At 39.8% G+C, this 14,646-nt stretch overlaps 1 protein-coding gene across 14 annotated transcripts in view; it reads right to left on the bottom strand.

Moving 5' to 3' along the window:
* MYCBP2 (MYC binding protein 2) overlaps positions 1–14,646 on the bottom strand; it is a 463,608-nt gene that overhangs the window by 181,592 nt on the left and 267,370 nt on the right. For all 14 annotated transcript variants that reach the window (XM_030566987.1, XM_030566958.1, XM_030566968.1 and 11 more), the window contains 3 exons: positions 12,043–12,185; positions 10,725–10,825; positions 5,002–5,220 (listed from right to left, as the gene is read on the bottom strand). In XM_030566987.1, coding sequence (XP_030422847.1) covers positions 5,002–5,220; positions 10,725–10,825; positions 12,043–12,185 — 463 coding nt within the window. The remainder of the gene's footprint in view (positions 1–5,001; positions 5,221–10,724; positions 10,826–12,042; positions 12,186–14,646) is intronic.

The following is a 14,646-nucleotide window of genomic DNA, read 5'->3' on the forward strand; positions in this document are numbered from 1 at the left end:
ACAAATCTGCATGGGGAACACCCCAATGCCTGAACATTGACTTGATGACAGAGTCTTTGATCAACCACTTGATGTCCTGTATAAAGTGGTTCTTTGTGCAAGTGTCTGCTCAGATGATCTAGCAATATGTCATGAAGACCCGTCAGATTAATTACTGATTATCCAGTGGTGGATACACCAGTTCCACAGCACAACAGTTTCTCTGCATAAGGGAGTAGATCTGGCATCTCCTTGTTTCTTGACATAGAACATTGAAGTGGTATTGACCATCACTATTTGGTTGTTTTGGGCCTTGATGTAAGTCAGACAAGCCAGACATACAGCTCTGAGCTCTAGGATGTTGCTATGCAGACAAACCACCTCTCTGGATTACCAGCCTTGTACTGTGAGGGCATCCAAATGCTCTCCCCATTTGAACATAAAGGCATGGGGCACTATACACTTTACAGGAAATGGCAGGGAGAAAGGAACACCTTGACATATTTGCTGAGTGTCCTTCTACCAGTCTGGATCTGAATGTCTAAGCTGTGCAAACTGGAATGATAAAAAGACTTCAGCTATCCTCGGGCAACAACTTAGATGAAGCTGGGACAGGGAATCACAAGCGTCCATGAGGCTATATGGCCTAGCAAATGCATGTGTGTCCTTATGGTCATCTCAGAAGTCTGCCGGCCCTGGATGATCAGTAGACACTTGTTGAATCTCGTTTGAGACAGATACACCTCCACCATAAAGGAGTCTATGAGGGGCTACAATAGATTCTATTTTCTTTGTAGAAATTAGATGTTATTTGTTTTGTTTATTTTTAGTCCCAACCTCAATAACAGGTACAGTAAATATTGATTGTGACCTGCTGAGGAGATTTTCCATGAGCTAGCCAATTCCGAGGTGGGCTGCTGCTACCACTATACACTTTGAAAAAATTCTTGGAGATGTTGATAATCCAAAGTGGAGCACTTTGTATTGCTAATGTGAGTTACAAAGTACAAAACGCAGATTTCCTGTGTGCTTGCTGAATGGGCATATATATCATGTAGATCAAAAGCAGGATTTTGAGGTATGAAAGCAAGACCTATTACTCTACTCATATCTCAACAATCTCACCAATGGCCTGAAACATCTGTACAAAATGTATGGGCAGATGGTTATTGCTGTTGATGGCCTGTAGGTGGTGTCGCAGGGATGCAGGTCTGACTTGTGATACTTCAGGTAGATTACTGTCTTCTAGTGTGCTGAACAGACCACAGTGCCTAATAAGGCCAGGAGGAGGATATATAGGGATAAAGAGTGGGAGGAGGATATAGCAGGCAGGGGGTCTGAAATATATGGGTCATAAAAAAGGGACCTTTGGAGGGTGGAACCACTCCCACTTATGTCCACAGCAGAACAGATAAAGGAATGATCTCCCTCAAATTGAGCAGCAGACCTGATTGGGGTCTGAGAATTATGTTGTGCTGGAAGCTTTTTAGATGATGCTGGAGATAAACCCAATATGAACAAAGAAAGCAAAAGGACAGACAGAGGCAAATCTCTGATATAAAAAACATCAGTACTAAATTCAATGGTGCCAATATAGTCAGTACCAAAACTATTGGTGCTGAAGTGTAAGTGCTACTTACTAGTATGAGGAGGCCTTATTAGCAGAAACAGAGAGATCTGTCCCCTGTTTTGGTCCTCTCAAAAAACTTTTAGTGGGAGACTCCTCTTTTGCTCCTTACAGAAGTTGAGCAGGGGTTTCTCTCTCTCAACATGTGAGGAAGGAGCAGCCACAAAACATGCAAGAAAATGCCTCAGAGGGATAGAGATAGTCCTGGAAGACGAGGACATAACAAAGCATTCTAACCGAAGATTACTCCAAATCAGATGGATCCTGTCTCTGTGGACCAGAGGCAGGTCTCATGGATTTATCCAGGAGATAAGTTTTTAATCTTGCCTCCTTGGATTCAGCAGTTTATTACTAGTACATTACAAAGTACATTTGTTCTTTGTACAAAGTACATTTTGCCCTCCCCAGGGCAAAATAAGCACGTAGAATGTCTATGGTTGGGGTAGAGCTGCCTCATACAATGAACAATATTTAAAGCCAAGAGATTTTGACCATTTTGGGGGGAGGGATAGCTCAGTGGTTTGAGCATTGGCCTGCTAAACCCAGGGTTGAGAGTTCAATCCTTGAGGGGGCCATTTGGGGGACTGGTCCTGCTTTGAGCAGGGAGTTGGACTAGACGATCTCTTGAGGTCCCTTCCAACCTTAATAATCTATGATTCTATGACTTCTAAGGCTGACTCCTGGTACTGGCTGAATGAAACAAAGAAAACTTGCCTGAACTGAAGCCTACGCTAAGACACAATATGATTCCTATCAACTGTCAAACTATATTAGAACTATCCTATCCTGAGAGAAGATATTTACAATAAATTGGAAAAAGTGGGAGCAGAAGTGCAAGAGGCCAGAAACTAAGTCAATGCTATGTCTCAGGCATAAGCAGTGTAAAGGAAGGAAGTTGTGCCACCTCCTTTATGTCCTTCTGCGGAGAGAGGGTGCTAAAAGGCATAAAAGGCACAGGCATGGCCCCACGGACATCACTGGCTAAAACATTCTGATCTCTGGCACATGCACACCAGAAATGACACACACGTAGATAAATACTCAAAGAAAAACAGGTTATTTTTATCTAAAATCAAACAATTGAATCAAATGACTGACTTCTGGGGACCGTAGGAAGCTAGTCTGTAATCTCGGTTATCCTTATTAGATTCCAATCATCCTTGAAAAGAAATCCAAAAGAAGGTGGCATGAGAATAATCTTTTGTACACAGATTCATCTTATTTGCCCATTTTCCAGACCATTTCCCCCTTCTTTTTGCATTGCTCTAAGGGCTCCACCATTCTCTACCAAATCAAGCATAAGATTCTTGTCATCATTTTAAGCCCCTCTGCCACTTATTCCTGCTTTACCATGCATATTCCACGCAATAACCACACAATAATGATTAATGGATTTAATGTTTTTTGTCTCAGAGTAATCTCTTTAAAAATCAGGCTAATCTTTACTTTGTGAGATGGCCTTACCTAGACTTTACTTCATGTGAGTGCCTTATCTATGCAATTCCATGCCTAGTTCTTTGGACTTCTTTTCATCTTAACCTTGAAGTCTGAATTTCCTAGGTTTCTAATGTTTGCTTTGGGATAATTACAACACCAACAGAATGTTTTTTCCCCCCTAAATTACTGATCCGGACTGTCAATATTAACACCAGTTTAAATGGTTTCTGTCCAGGATTTATTTTTCAATTTTCAATTTCATATATAAACACTAAACAAGAGACCCAAAGAGAATGCCTCCAAAGTTGAACATATACAGCATCAATCTTAGATAACTTTTTGAATACTAACTTTTAAGGACAGATTCAGTGGTATGCTTTGGCTGTTTTGTGCTCTCCTAAAACAGTACAAAGTAGCTGAAGCACCCTGGTGAATCTGACGCTTAGTATGTCAGCAGGTAGCTACAGAACTTTGAGACAAGAGAGAGATAGTATTTTACCAAGGAACTCTTTACACATATGTACAGTCTTCCTCATCAAGTCATTTCAATCAACAGAAATAAGCATGCAAATTAACTGGAGAGGAAAGATGATGATTGGTTGAGTTGCCTCTAATGTTACAACAGCCCCATTTAAGATCAACCTAATCTACTGACTTGGAACTGTACTGCTATAACAATTACTAGTAAGTTAAATTTCAATGTCATTTCCTGAAATGTAACCTATGCATAAAGTCATCTATTGGCAACATTTGAAATAGTATGCCAAAATATTATTGAGATCATAGTCACATAGTGTGCTAAGTTTCTTAAATGAACCTTTTTATATTAATTTTAATGCAAACTAATTACAAGATTTATTTGTATGTTGTCTGGAACTTCAGGGGTTCCATGTATGGAGAAAATATTACAGAGTCAGAAACTCAACTCCTGTAGGAAGCCCAGACAGTTTAAAGCTCATGTGATTATTTCTATTTTCTGCATCAGCTGCTCTGCTCTCTAAACAGAACATCTTATTTTCAAGAGCGGCAGATATGACTGAATTGCAGCTTGTTGTTTCAGTACTTGTAATCTTCTGCTTCATAGTTTTGACTTCATTATGAAACACATCACTTCTAGAAATGAAAATGTTTTATTGAAAACTACAGACAGGACTTAATCTCTGAGAATTCTGCATCCTAAATGGTGGTCAGATTCAAGGCAACTTCAGGAATAATTTTAATTGCCACATCTACCAGCCAACAAAACAAACTAGAGGTGCTATAGCATCGGGGGTCTCCCCTTGCTCAGAGCTAACATTACTTATATTCAAAGCTCTGATATTAGATTTCATAAGAGTACATTTTTACACTCAATAAGAATGTTGGGGATATGCATTTGGACTATCTTTCCCTATGAGAAACAAACTTGTGGAGTATTATCCACTAGGTTCATGAATAGGCAGGAGTTTGCCAGAAGCTCACAAGGAAGGTGTTTCAGTCGAAGCAAAGCATTGCACGACTCCCTAGCTTTGTTCCTTTAAACTTTGAAAATGTGACACGTATTAAACTAGCCTTTGTCTGTTTTGATTCATAAACAAGAAATAAAACCTTACATTGTTAAAGAAAGCATCTAAACACTCACTCACTGCTGAACAGAAAATAAATCAGATAGTATGTTACAACAGTGAAAAAATCAGGAAACTGAGTTGCAGCAACTGTTAAAAATGTGTATACAAAATGAGAATTTAACTAAAAGATTTAGGTTATGTATAGCTTTGCATCGGCTGCCTCAGAACAAGTACATGACTCGTAGCATGAGATTCATATATATATATAATCAAATAACAGTGCAAACGCCGTATGCTCACATCATAGAGACAAACTAGGTAACAACTTTAGAAGTGTTTTAAAAATCTATGCATACTTCCAGTTTATGATATGTATTAAAAATCGCATACAGACATAGAAATGGTCCTTACCTTATAGTGGGTAACACAAGCTGGTTTATAAGGGTGTTCACTTTCTATGACAGCATAGTGATTAGAGGTAGTACCAGCTGAGAGCCCTTGTTCAGGTTGGTTTCCTGTGGTGCTGTCTGTAGACTGATTGGGGTTAAAGGAAGGAGGGGCATACTTCTGATTCAAAACTGCTACAGAGGGAAGTAACTGCTGTACTAGGCCAAAGACTTCAACAGCAACCTATAGAATATAAATTATTATATGATATTGGAAGGAAAAAGTCAAAAAGCGTATAGTTCTCTACAGTACTTTTTTTGAATAGTCTCAAAATTAACACTATCATAGTTCAGTCATGTCATTTGATTTACTTTAAAAAAAAAAAAAACCTCAAAACGCCCTCCTCCTCCCCTTCGTGCTTCGCCCACCATCCCAGAGGACATGCTTCCATGCTGATGATGGGTTCTTCTTGATAAGGATCCCAAAGCATGCAGGCAGATGAACATTCATTTTCATCATCTGAGTCAGATGCCACCAACAGAAGATTGATTTTCTTTTTTGGTGGCTGAGGTTCTGTAGTTTCTGCATCAGTGTTGTTCTTCTACGATTTCTAACAGCATGTTCCACACCTCATTCCTCTCAGATTTTAGAAGGCACTTCAGATTCTTAAACCTTGGATCAAATGCTATAGCTATCTTTAGAAATCGCACATTGGTACCTTCTTTGTGTTTTGTCAAATCTGCAGTGAAAGTGTTCTTAAATCGATCAACATGTACTGGGTCATCATCCGAGACTGCCGTAACATGAACTACATGGTAGAATGCGGATAAAACCACTGAGCAGGAGACATACAATTCTCTCCCAAGCAGTTCAGTCACAAATTTAATTAATGCACTATTTTTTTTTAATAAGCATCATCAGCATGGAAGCATGTCCTCTGGAATTGTAGCCAAAGCATGAAGGGGCATACGAACATTTAGCATATCTGGCACATAAATACCTTGCAACACGGGCTAAAAAAGTGTCATGCGAACACCTGTTGTCATTCTCAGATGACACTGTAAATCAGTAGCAGGCATCATTACATTATCTCCCATAAATGTAAACAAATTTGTTTGTCTTAGGGATTGGCTGAACAAGAAGTAGGACTAAGTGGACTTGTAGGCTCTAAAGTTTTACATTGCTTTGTTTTTGAGTGCAGTTGTGTAAAAATAATCCACATTTCTAAATTGCACTCTCACTATAAAGAGATTGCACAACAGTACTTGTATGAGGTGAATTGAAAAAATACCATTTTCTTTTGTTTGCCTTTTTTACAGTGCAAATATTTGTAATAAAAATGATAATATAAAGTGAGCATTATACACTTTATATTCTGTGTTGTAACTGAAATCAATATATTTGAAAAGGTAGAAAAACACCCAAAAATATTTATTATAAATTTCAATTGGTATTCTATAATCGTTCAACAGTGCGATTAACCGTGAATAATTTTTTGAGTTAATTTGTTTTGAGTTAATTAACCGTGACTGACAGCCCTAGAAAATGAGATACTGAATAAATAATAAATAAAAGTGTAGTTACTATATAAATGCAGTATTTTCCCCTTAAACCATATGCAAATCTCCTACAGACATTAACTATTGTGAACTTAGGCATATACAGTCTTGAATTTGCATCCCTGCCACTGAGCATAATTAAACATGAAATATGTCCCTCTCCTCCAACTGGGTTTAATTAACATCTCTATAAACATTGTAAAATTTACTTCATACATATGTTTCTAGATTTTAAGCCTATTTCAGAGAAGGGCCATATACATTTGCCATTGACCTTCCAAAGTATAATGCATGTACAGTCACAGCCATATGCAGATGATTAATCATCATCATAGGCCATAAAAGTTATCAACTGGGGGGGAACCCCCCCCAAATGGATGAACAGAGAATCAACCTCACATATGAATTTGCTAGAGAGGGGCACAGATTTCACCAAGCCAGAAGCAAAGTTATTTTCATATGAAAAAAGCAGGAAAGTAAGTCTTAAAATGTGATTTCTTTGTTTTAAAGATCCAGAATCACAGCAATGTTAAAATTTTAAAGTAAACAATGAAATCCCATGAGGTTATTGCTTAATCTGTGAATGATGAAATAATATCAAATTGTATCAATAAGCCTCAGATTTTTGTTACTATGGGGTGACCAATGCATTGCAGAAGATGGAAAGCGTCCATCTTAAAGAATCTTTCATTATTTTTTGGTAAAATTAGTTTTGAGGCTACAAGTTACAGCCATGTGGACTGAAGATGTTATAACAGCAGAAATTAAATAGAGTATTCAAGTAGTCAGGGCCTGATGCAATTTATCATAGGGTACTTAAAGAATTAGCTGAGGCAATCTTGGAACCATTAGCAATTATCTTTGAGAACTCATGGAGGACAGTTGAGGTCCCAGAGGACTAGAGAAAGGCAAACATAGTACCTATTTTTAAAAAGGGGGAACAAAGAGGACCTGGAGAATTACAGACCATTCAGCCTATCTTCAATATCTGGAAAGATTATTTATTAATTATTAAACAATCAATTTGTAAGCACTTACAGCAGGGGTTCTCAAACTTCACTGCACTGTGACCTCCTTTGGACAATAAAAATTACTACACAACCCCAGGAGGGGGGACTGAAGCCTGAGCCAGCCCGAGACCCCTGTAGGGGGGAGCCAAAGCTAAAGCTCAAGGGCTTCAGCCCCAGGCAGGGGGTCTCTAACCTGAGTTCCAATGCCGAGGGCTAAAGCCCTTGGGTTTTCGTCCTGGGACACAGCAAGTCTAAGCCAGCCCTGTTGACCCCATTAAAATGGGGTTGCAAACCACAGTTTGAGAACCGCTGACTAGAGCATAATAGGGCTATAAGAAATAGCGAACAGAGATTTGTCAAGAACAAATCATGCCAAACCAATCATAATTTCTTTCTTTGATAGGGTTACTGGCCTAGTAGGCTGGGAGAAGCAGTAGATCTGGAGAAAGAGGTAAACAGTGAGGATGCAAAGTCTGCAGACGATACTAAACTGCTCATGATTAGTAAAGACCAAAGCAGACTGTGAAGAACTTCAAAAATATCTCACAAAACGAAGTGATTGGGCAATAAAATGGCAAATAAAATTTAATGTGGATAAATGTAAAGTAATGCACATTGGAAAAAATAAACCCAACTATACATACAATATGATATGAGCTAATTTAGCTACAAGTAATCAGGAAAGAGATCTTGGAATCATCGTGGATAGTTCTCTGAAGACGTCCATGCAGTGTGAAATGGCAGTCAAAAAAGCAAACAGCATGTTAGGAATCATTAAAAAAGGGATAGAGAATAAGATGGAGAATACAGGATCTCCTCGCTTAACGTTCTAGTTATGTTCCTGAAAAATGCCACTTTTAAGTGGGATATTTCCCAGGGAATGCCTTACTGCTAAATGAACTAGCAATTGACTGAGCCCTCAAGGGTTAACTCTCACAACACTCTACAAGGCAGCAGGAAAGGAGGGAGGGCAGACAGAGACACATACCCTGTGTGTGAGAGAAAAAAATGTGCATTTCCCTTTAAGTAGCTGACTCCAGGCTTAAGTACACTGCCTTGTTAATTAAATCAGCTTGCTGAGACCTGAGATGGCAGCTACTTCTGAGAAGCTCCCTCCCTCCGTCCTGTGTCCCCCCTGCTCTATGGACGATGGGGTAAGGAGGGTGTAGGAGCAGGGGGGAGGGGGAGACTCCCTGACATTAGCTCCTCTTTTTCCCCCTCTCCCCATGCAGCAAGGAGTCGTCTCTGGGATCAGCTCAAAGGCAGAGAGCAGGAGCAGCACATGGCAGTGGCGGGAGGGACAGCTGCTGCACAGGGAATTTGGGGAGTGGGGAGCTGATAGGGGGAGCTGATGGGGGGCTGCTGGTCCGTCCTGGTTCCAACCACCCACCAGCTAACTGCAATGGGCTGCTCTTCCTGCAAGCAGTGGACAAAACAGGTGGCTGCCAAATGACATTAGAAGGCAGCATTTCATAACTTTAAACGAGCATGTTCCCTAATTGATCAGCAACTTAACATCGAAACAACCTTAACCGGGACGACTTTAAGTGAGGAGTTCCTGTATCTTATTGCCCTTATATAAATCCATAGTACGCCCACATCTTGAATATTGCGTACAGATGTGGTCTCCTCATCTCAAAAAAAGATATACTGGCATTAGAAAAGGTTCAGAGAAGGGCAACTAAAATGATTAGGGGTTTGGAACGGGTCCCATATGAGGATAGATTGAAGAGGCTAGGACTTCTCAGCTTGGAAAAGAGGAGATTAATGGGGGATATGATAGAGGTATATAAAATCATGAGTGGTGTGGAGAAAGTGAATAAGTTATTTACTTCTTCCCATAAGAACTAGGAGCCAAATGAAATTAATGGGCAGCAGGTTTAAAACAAATAAAAGGAAGTTGTTCTTCACACAGCGCACAGTCAACCTGTGGAATTTCTTGCCTGAGGAGGTTGTGAAGGCTAGGACTATAACAGGGTTTAAAAGAGAACTAGATAAATTCATGGAGGTTAAGTCCATTAATGGCTATTAGCCAGGATGGGTAAGGAATAGTGTCCCTAGCCTCTGTTTGTCAGAGCATGGAGAAGGATGGCAGGAGAGAGATCACTTGATCATTACCTGTTAGGTTCACTCCCTCTCGGACACCTGGCATTGGTCACTGTCAGTAGACAGAATACTGGGCTGGATGGACCTCTGGTCTGACCCAGTATGGCCATTCTTATGTTCTCATGAAATGCAGTCTAGATGAAATTATTATAAGGTGCATGCAGAACTGGGTGAACGACTGTAGTCGGAGAGTAGTTATCAATGGTTCACTGTGTAGTAACTATGGCCAGAGCACTAGCAACTGCTGCAGGTTTGAGTTACTGACATGCTATTAGGGCCTGCAGCTGTGATGCAGCAGCATGGAATGTTGACCTGGGAAGGGAACAGCTCACTGGAGAGTAGGTCAAGCTGGGGAAGGGGCTTGAATGACTTCAGAAGGGGAGGCAGTTGGAAAAAGTTGTTAGGGAAGAAGAATAATCTAGATGCTGAGTTAGTGGATGAACTGGGGCTAGGGTACAAAGTGAGGTTAAAAAAACTGGATATATTTAGTTTTGAGACTACGGGGGAACCTGAAAGTATGACAAGAAGTAATGGGCTTAATTAGCGGCAAGGGTGATTTAGGTTAGATATGAGGAAAACCTTTCTAACTATAAGGGTAGTTAAGCTCTGGAATAAGCTTCAAAGGGAGACTGTGGAATCCTCATCAATGGAGATTTTTAAGAACACAATGAACACACACTTGTGAGGGATGGTCTAAGTTTATTTAGCTGGTCCTGCCTCAGTACAGGGGGATGGATTTACTGACTTCTCAAGGTCCCTTCCAGCACTACATTTCTATAAATCTATGAAAAAGTGGCTAAGAAAATACTGCTATAAATTGGTCTTTTAGATCATAAGTAATATTGTGAGACAACAGCAGAAAAGGATAAGGGTAGAGAAAGGGCCTACAGACAATTCTTGTTACCATGGCTGAAAAATCCTAGCAATTTGGGGCAGCTTTTAATGTGTCAAGTGTTCTAAGGTTAATCAGGAATTCAAAAGAATAAACAAACACAAAAGTGCCTTTCAGACCACAGCCATCTCTTATACAGCATTTTAAAAATATATCTGTACAGGCTACCGAAGAACATACCTTGGGAATAGCTGCAGCTACTGGTCCTATGTAGGCAATTATAAGGGGAAGCAGCATTGAAAACAGACTGGAAGAGCTGAGCAATTCTGGAATGTCTTCAGCTAAACAAAGATTATTACAATAATTAGATATTCTTTACAATGAATGTACTATAGCTCTGACAAAATTATTTTTTTCTGTTTTGCCTACTGTATAGAAATGGTTCATAAAATAAAAACTTATGTTTACACTGATGCATTTTCAGTATAAATTCTTTTTATCATAAAGTGCACCTTGTTTCAGAGTCAACTTAAGAGACTGCAAAATTCATTTTAAGGTAAAATTCTCATTTAAAACATTCACGTTATAAAAAGCTTCATTTGTTAGAGCAGAAATAAATTATTCCGTCGACTGATTACTAAAGGTATAAAAACTGTTTAAGTTAACAAAATCTGCAACAAATTTCTAAAATATGGTCTAATATTTTAGAGTTAATTAATCCTTATTCTGAAGCAGTAGCCCAAACACCACTTTAATTATTTAAGACCAACAGATAATCTCCTCAAAATGGAGATTTATTGCGAAAATGCTCAAACACATTATCTTCAACAGTTTTTCTGATAAGCACAGTAATGAAAAACACGCTGTAATTTATACAGTAGACAGTGGTACCAGATCGGGGGGCGGGGGAATGAAAGGGGGCCAGGGCCCCTCTCACTTTTTGAAAATGGAGGTTGTGGTCCGTCTATTTTTCACTGGGGCAGACCTTGCCCTCTTCCCCTCCTCTTCCCTGTGAGGTCCTAACCGCTAGCCAGGCCAGTGTGGAGCCCAGCTGGGAAGCCTGGGCAGCTATCGGGAACCGTCGCATAACCTCAACTTGTCCTAGGTGGGGGACCAGAGAACACGGACACAGGTCGCGGTTCCCCACAGCTGCCTGTCCGGCTCTTATCATGGCCAGGCTTCGGCTCTGCAGCTCCCTACAGCCGAAGTCAGGTTGAGCAGTGCTGACAGCTGCAGGAAGTGGGTCCCTCCCCACCTGTCCTGGACAGCAGCTCCATGGGGAGAGCAGGGGACTGCTTTCAGCCCTCCACTCCCTGGGCGGGAAGTGGATGGGCTCCCCAACCCTGTTCTGGCTTGGCCAGGGAAAGGGTGTTGGAGGGAGGCCCCCTCACTTTTGGGAAGGCTCTGGCACCCTTGACAATAGATTAATATTCCTGAGGGGCAGGAGGGGAAGAATTATATGTTAATACTATCTATATTGTAGAGACACTGATCTCACTACCATTAATTCGTGTTGCCAAAGAATAAAATTAAGTTTCAATTAGAAAAAAAGTCTTACCATCTACAGCAAGAGCTCTGTGTAACAGGTCTTTGGCAGCTCGTACCACAGCACTCACAACAGAAATAGCTCTGCTACAGTTTTTATCTTCTTCATTAGCTTTACTTAAAAGCTGTGACTGTAGATCTCCATCATACTCACTCCTGGATAGCAGATTAAGTTCAAATGAGCTCATAATACACAAAATTTTACCTTTAAAAGATATTACATACACTTGACTTTTAAAGTGAATCTTGACAGAGGCTTATTTTAAATTACACAAAGAAAAACAGCAAAAAAATTAACAAAATAAATAATACCGCATGTAGTGAGAGATCATGGAAGAAATATTGGGAGTGACAGCTACATAAAAATCTTCCCAAATCAATTTATTTTGATTTGAAGAGAAAACATATCAAGTTGAAATATATTGCTCTATTTAGATGCTTTCTTCAAATCTTCATATCACAGAAACATTCTAATTGCTATGCTGGACTAAGTCAATTGTCCATCTACTCCAACAAAAGATTCTATCAGATTCACTACAGGAATTTATAAAAAACTTCTATAATGGAAATTTTAGTGATATAACTTTCTTAGGAAATGTTTTTCCCTCCTAACAAAAGGAATGATTTTATGATGAACAGCCCTGGATGGGCAAATTTCCCTACAAGATCTAATCTTTTTCAAAGAAAAAAATTATGCTAGGACATAGTGCCTCCCTATGAATTAATGGAGCAGTACACAAAACCTTTCCAGTCATGCACATAAGGTGCTAGACAGCTCAGTAGACACTTTGAAAGCAGTCATTTGATTTTTTTTTAAACACACATTTTATTTTAAACCCAAACTGAAACTATATCCAGATTCTGAACAGGTGGAAGGTCTCGACTGTCAAACTGAAGAGAAGTCATCAGGTAAGGAAAATGTCCCATTCTCTCCTAGACTCTCTATGCTAGCCCAAAACACTTGAGACTTTCCAAAGTAAGTCTAGACCATTAAGTGGAACAAGCATCCCACAATGCCCCACATAATGCTCCTTCTGAATACTGCTTCGCAAGAGGCCTGGGCATCCATTCAATAGTCTTTGAAAAAGGCATGGAGTGATGCCCAAGTGACCTCTTTACACCAGCAAAAGACGTTTACGCCAATAATTCTGACAAGGAGTTCTTGAGTGATTCTGGGACTTCCTTCCTGCTACTGATGTAACCCTCACTGGGGAGTTATTTTATCCAATAAGACAGGGTAGATTTGGCTGTTGCTTTTTCCCTTCTTAAATTCTTTTTTCATGAAGGAAAGCCTCCTTGACTCCCTGAACTTCTGAGTTCTCTGGGACACTCAATGTTCTGATCAATCACAAACTAACAGTATAATCTTGGTTCCTTACTGTTCCTTGGATTAGGACACAAAGGAGGAATATTTATAATTGGGGTTAAAATAAAGAGAGACACTTCAGCCAAATCTCTGGCACTGTCTTAAGCACTTCCTCCTACTAATGAAACACAATGAAAGAGGCTGAATTTTTGGCAGCCAAGGACAGGAATTTAAGTGAGAGAGACCATAGAAAATTCTATGTAATGACTCAAATGGCAGTTTGGCAAGAGTGTTCAGGATCAAGCCTAGTTATGACAGGGGTTCTCAAACTGGGGGTCGTTCCCTCTGAAGCACCTGGAATGGCCATTGTCAGAAGACAGGATACTGAGCTAGATGGACCACTAGGCTGAGCCAGTATGGACATTTTTATGTAACATCACTTACTGCCATTTAAAAATTAGATACATTTACTACCCTCCAGTCTCTCAGTGTAGTAGCTGATTTTTAACAGAAGTATATCATTTTGTTAGCAGCTTAGTTTCTTCAAAATCTTGGATAAATATCTGTTCCTAAAGACTTGTTGCTATTTTATTTATCAGTTTGTTTTAGTACCACCTCTCTTGATTTTTGACAGTGTCTCATTTTTATTAATTGATAAGAACACATGTCCAGACTAGGTATCTCCCCAGCATACTCTGTGGTGAACGATAACAGAAAGAAATTATTTAGCTTTGATACACTGTTCTTATCCTCAGCTTCTCCCTTTACTCCCTGAAAGTGCAGACCTGTCAACTATCTCACAGGATTCCTGATTCTGATGCAGAGAATTTAAAAGTATTCCTTTATCACAGAGGGAATGACAACAATTCCTATATTGAGATGTTATCAAAATGAGGCCCTAGGTGTCTGAAGTTGGACACCCAGAAAATGAGAAACAGAGTTAGTGGCGACCTGCAAAAAAAATAATTTAAGTGACGCTCCCAGTATTACACAGAAGTCTGTGGCAGAGCCTTCTCTTGGGTGGCATTCAATGGACTTAACCACTTTCTCTTCCTGTAGTCCCCTGCCTCATTCTTAACACACCTTTCAACGTCTAAAGCAAATGAGGCAGAAATTCTATAAACAACAGAGTCATTTCACTATGCAATCTGATTCTTTGAGGGGTGGGGAGAGTACAGGATAGAGGAATAGTTCTCAGAGAGTGATCTCATTCCAGGAATGATCCCCCTCAAAATGTTGTACCCTGCATGAAAAGATAGAGGGAAGAACAAATGCCACTTGCTGATGCTCCAGAATCTGGCTTTAAAAGCC

Source organism: Gopherus evgoodei, chromosome 1 (assembly GCF_007399415.2).
Source record: "Gopherus evgoodei ecotype Sinaloan lineage chromosome 1, rGopEvg1_v1.p, whole genome shotgun sequence".
NCBI lineage: Eukaryota > Metazoa > Chordata > Testudines > Testudinidae > Gopherus > Gopherus evgoodei.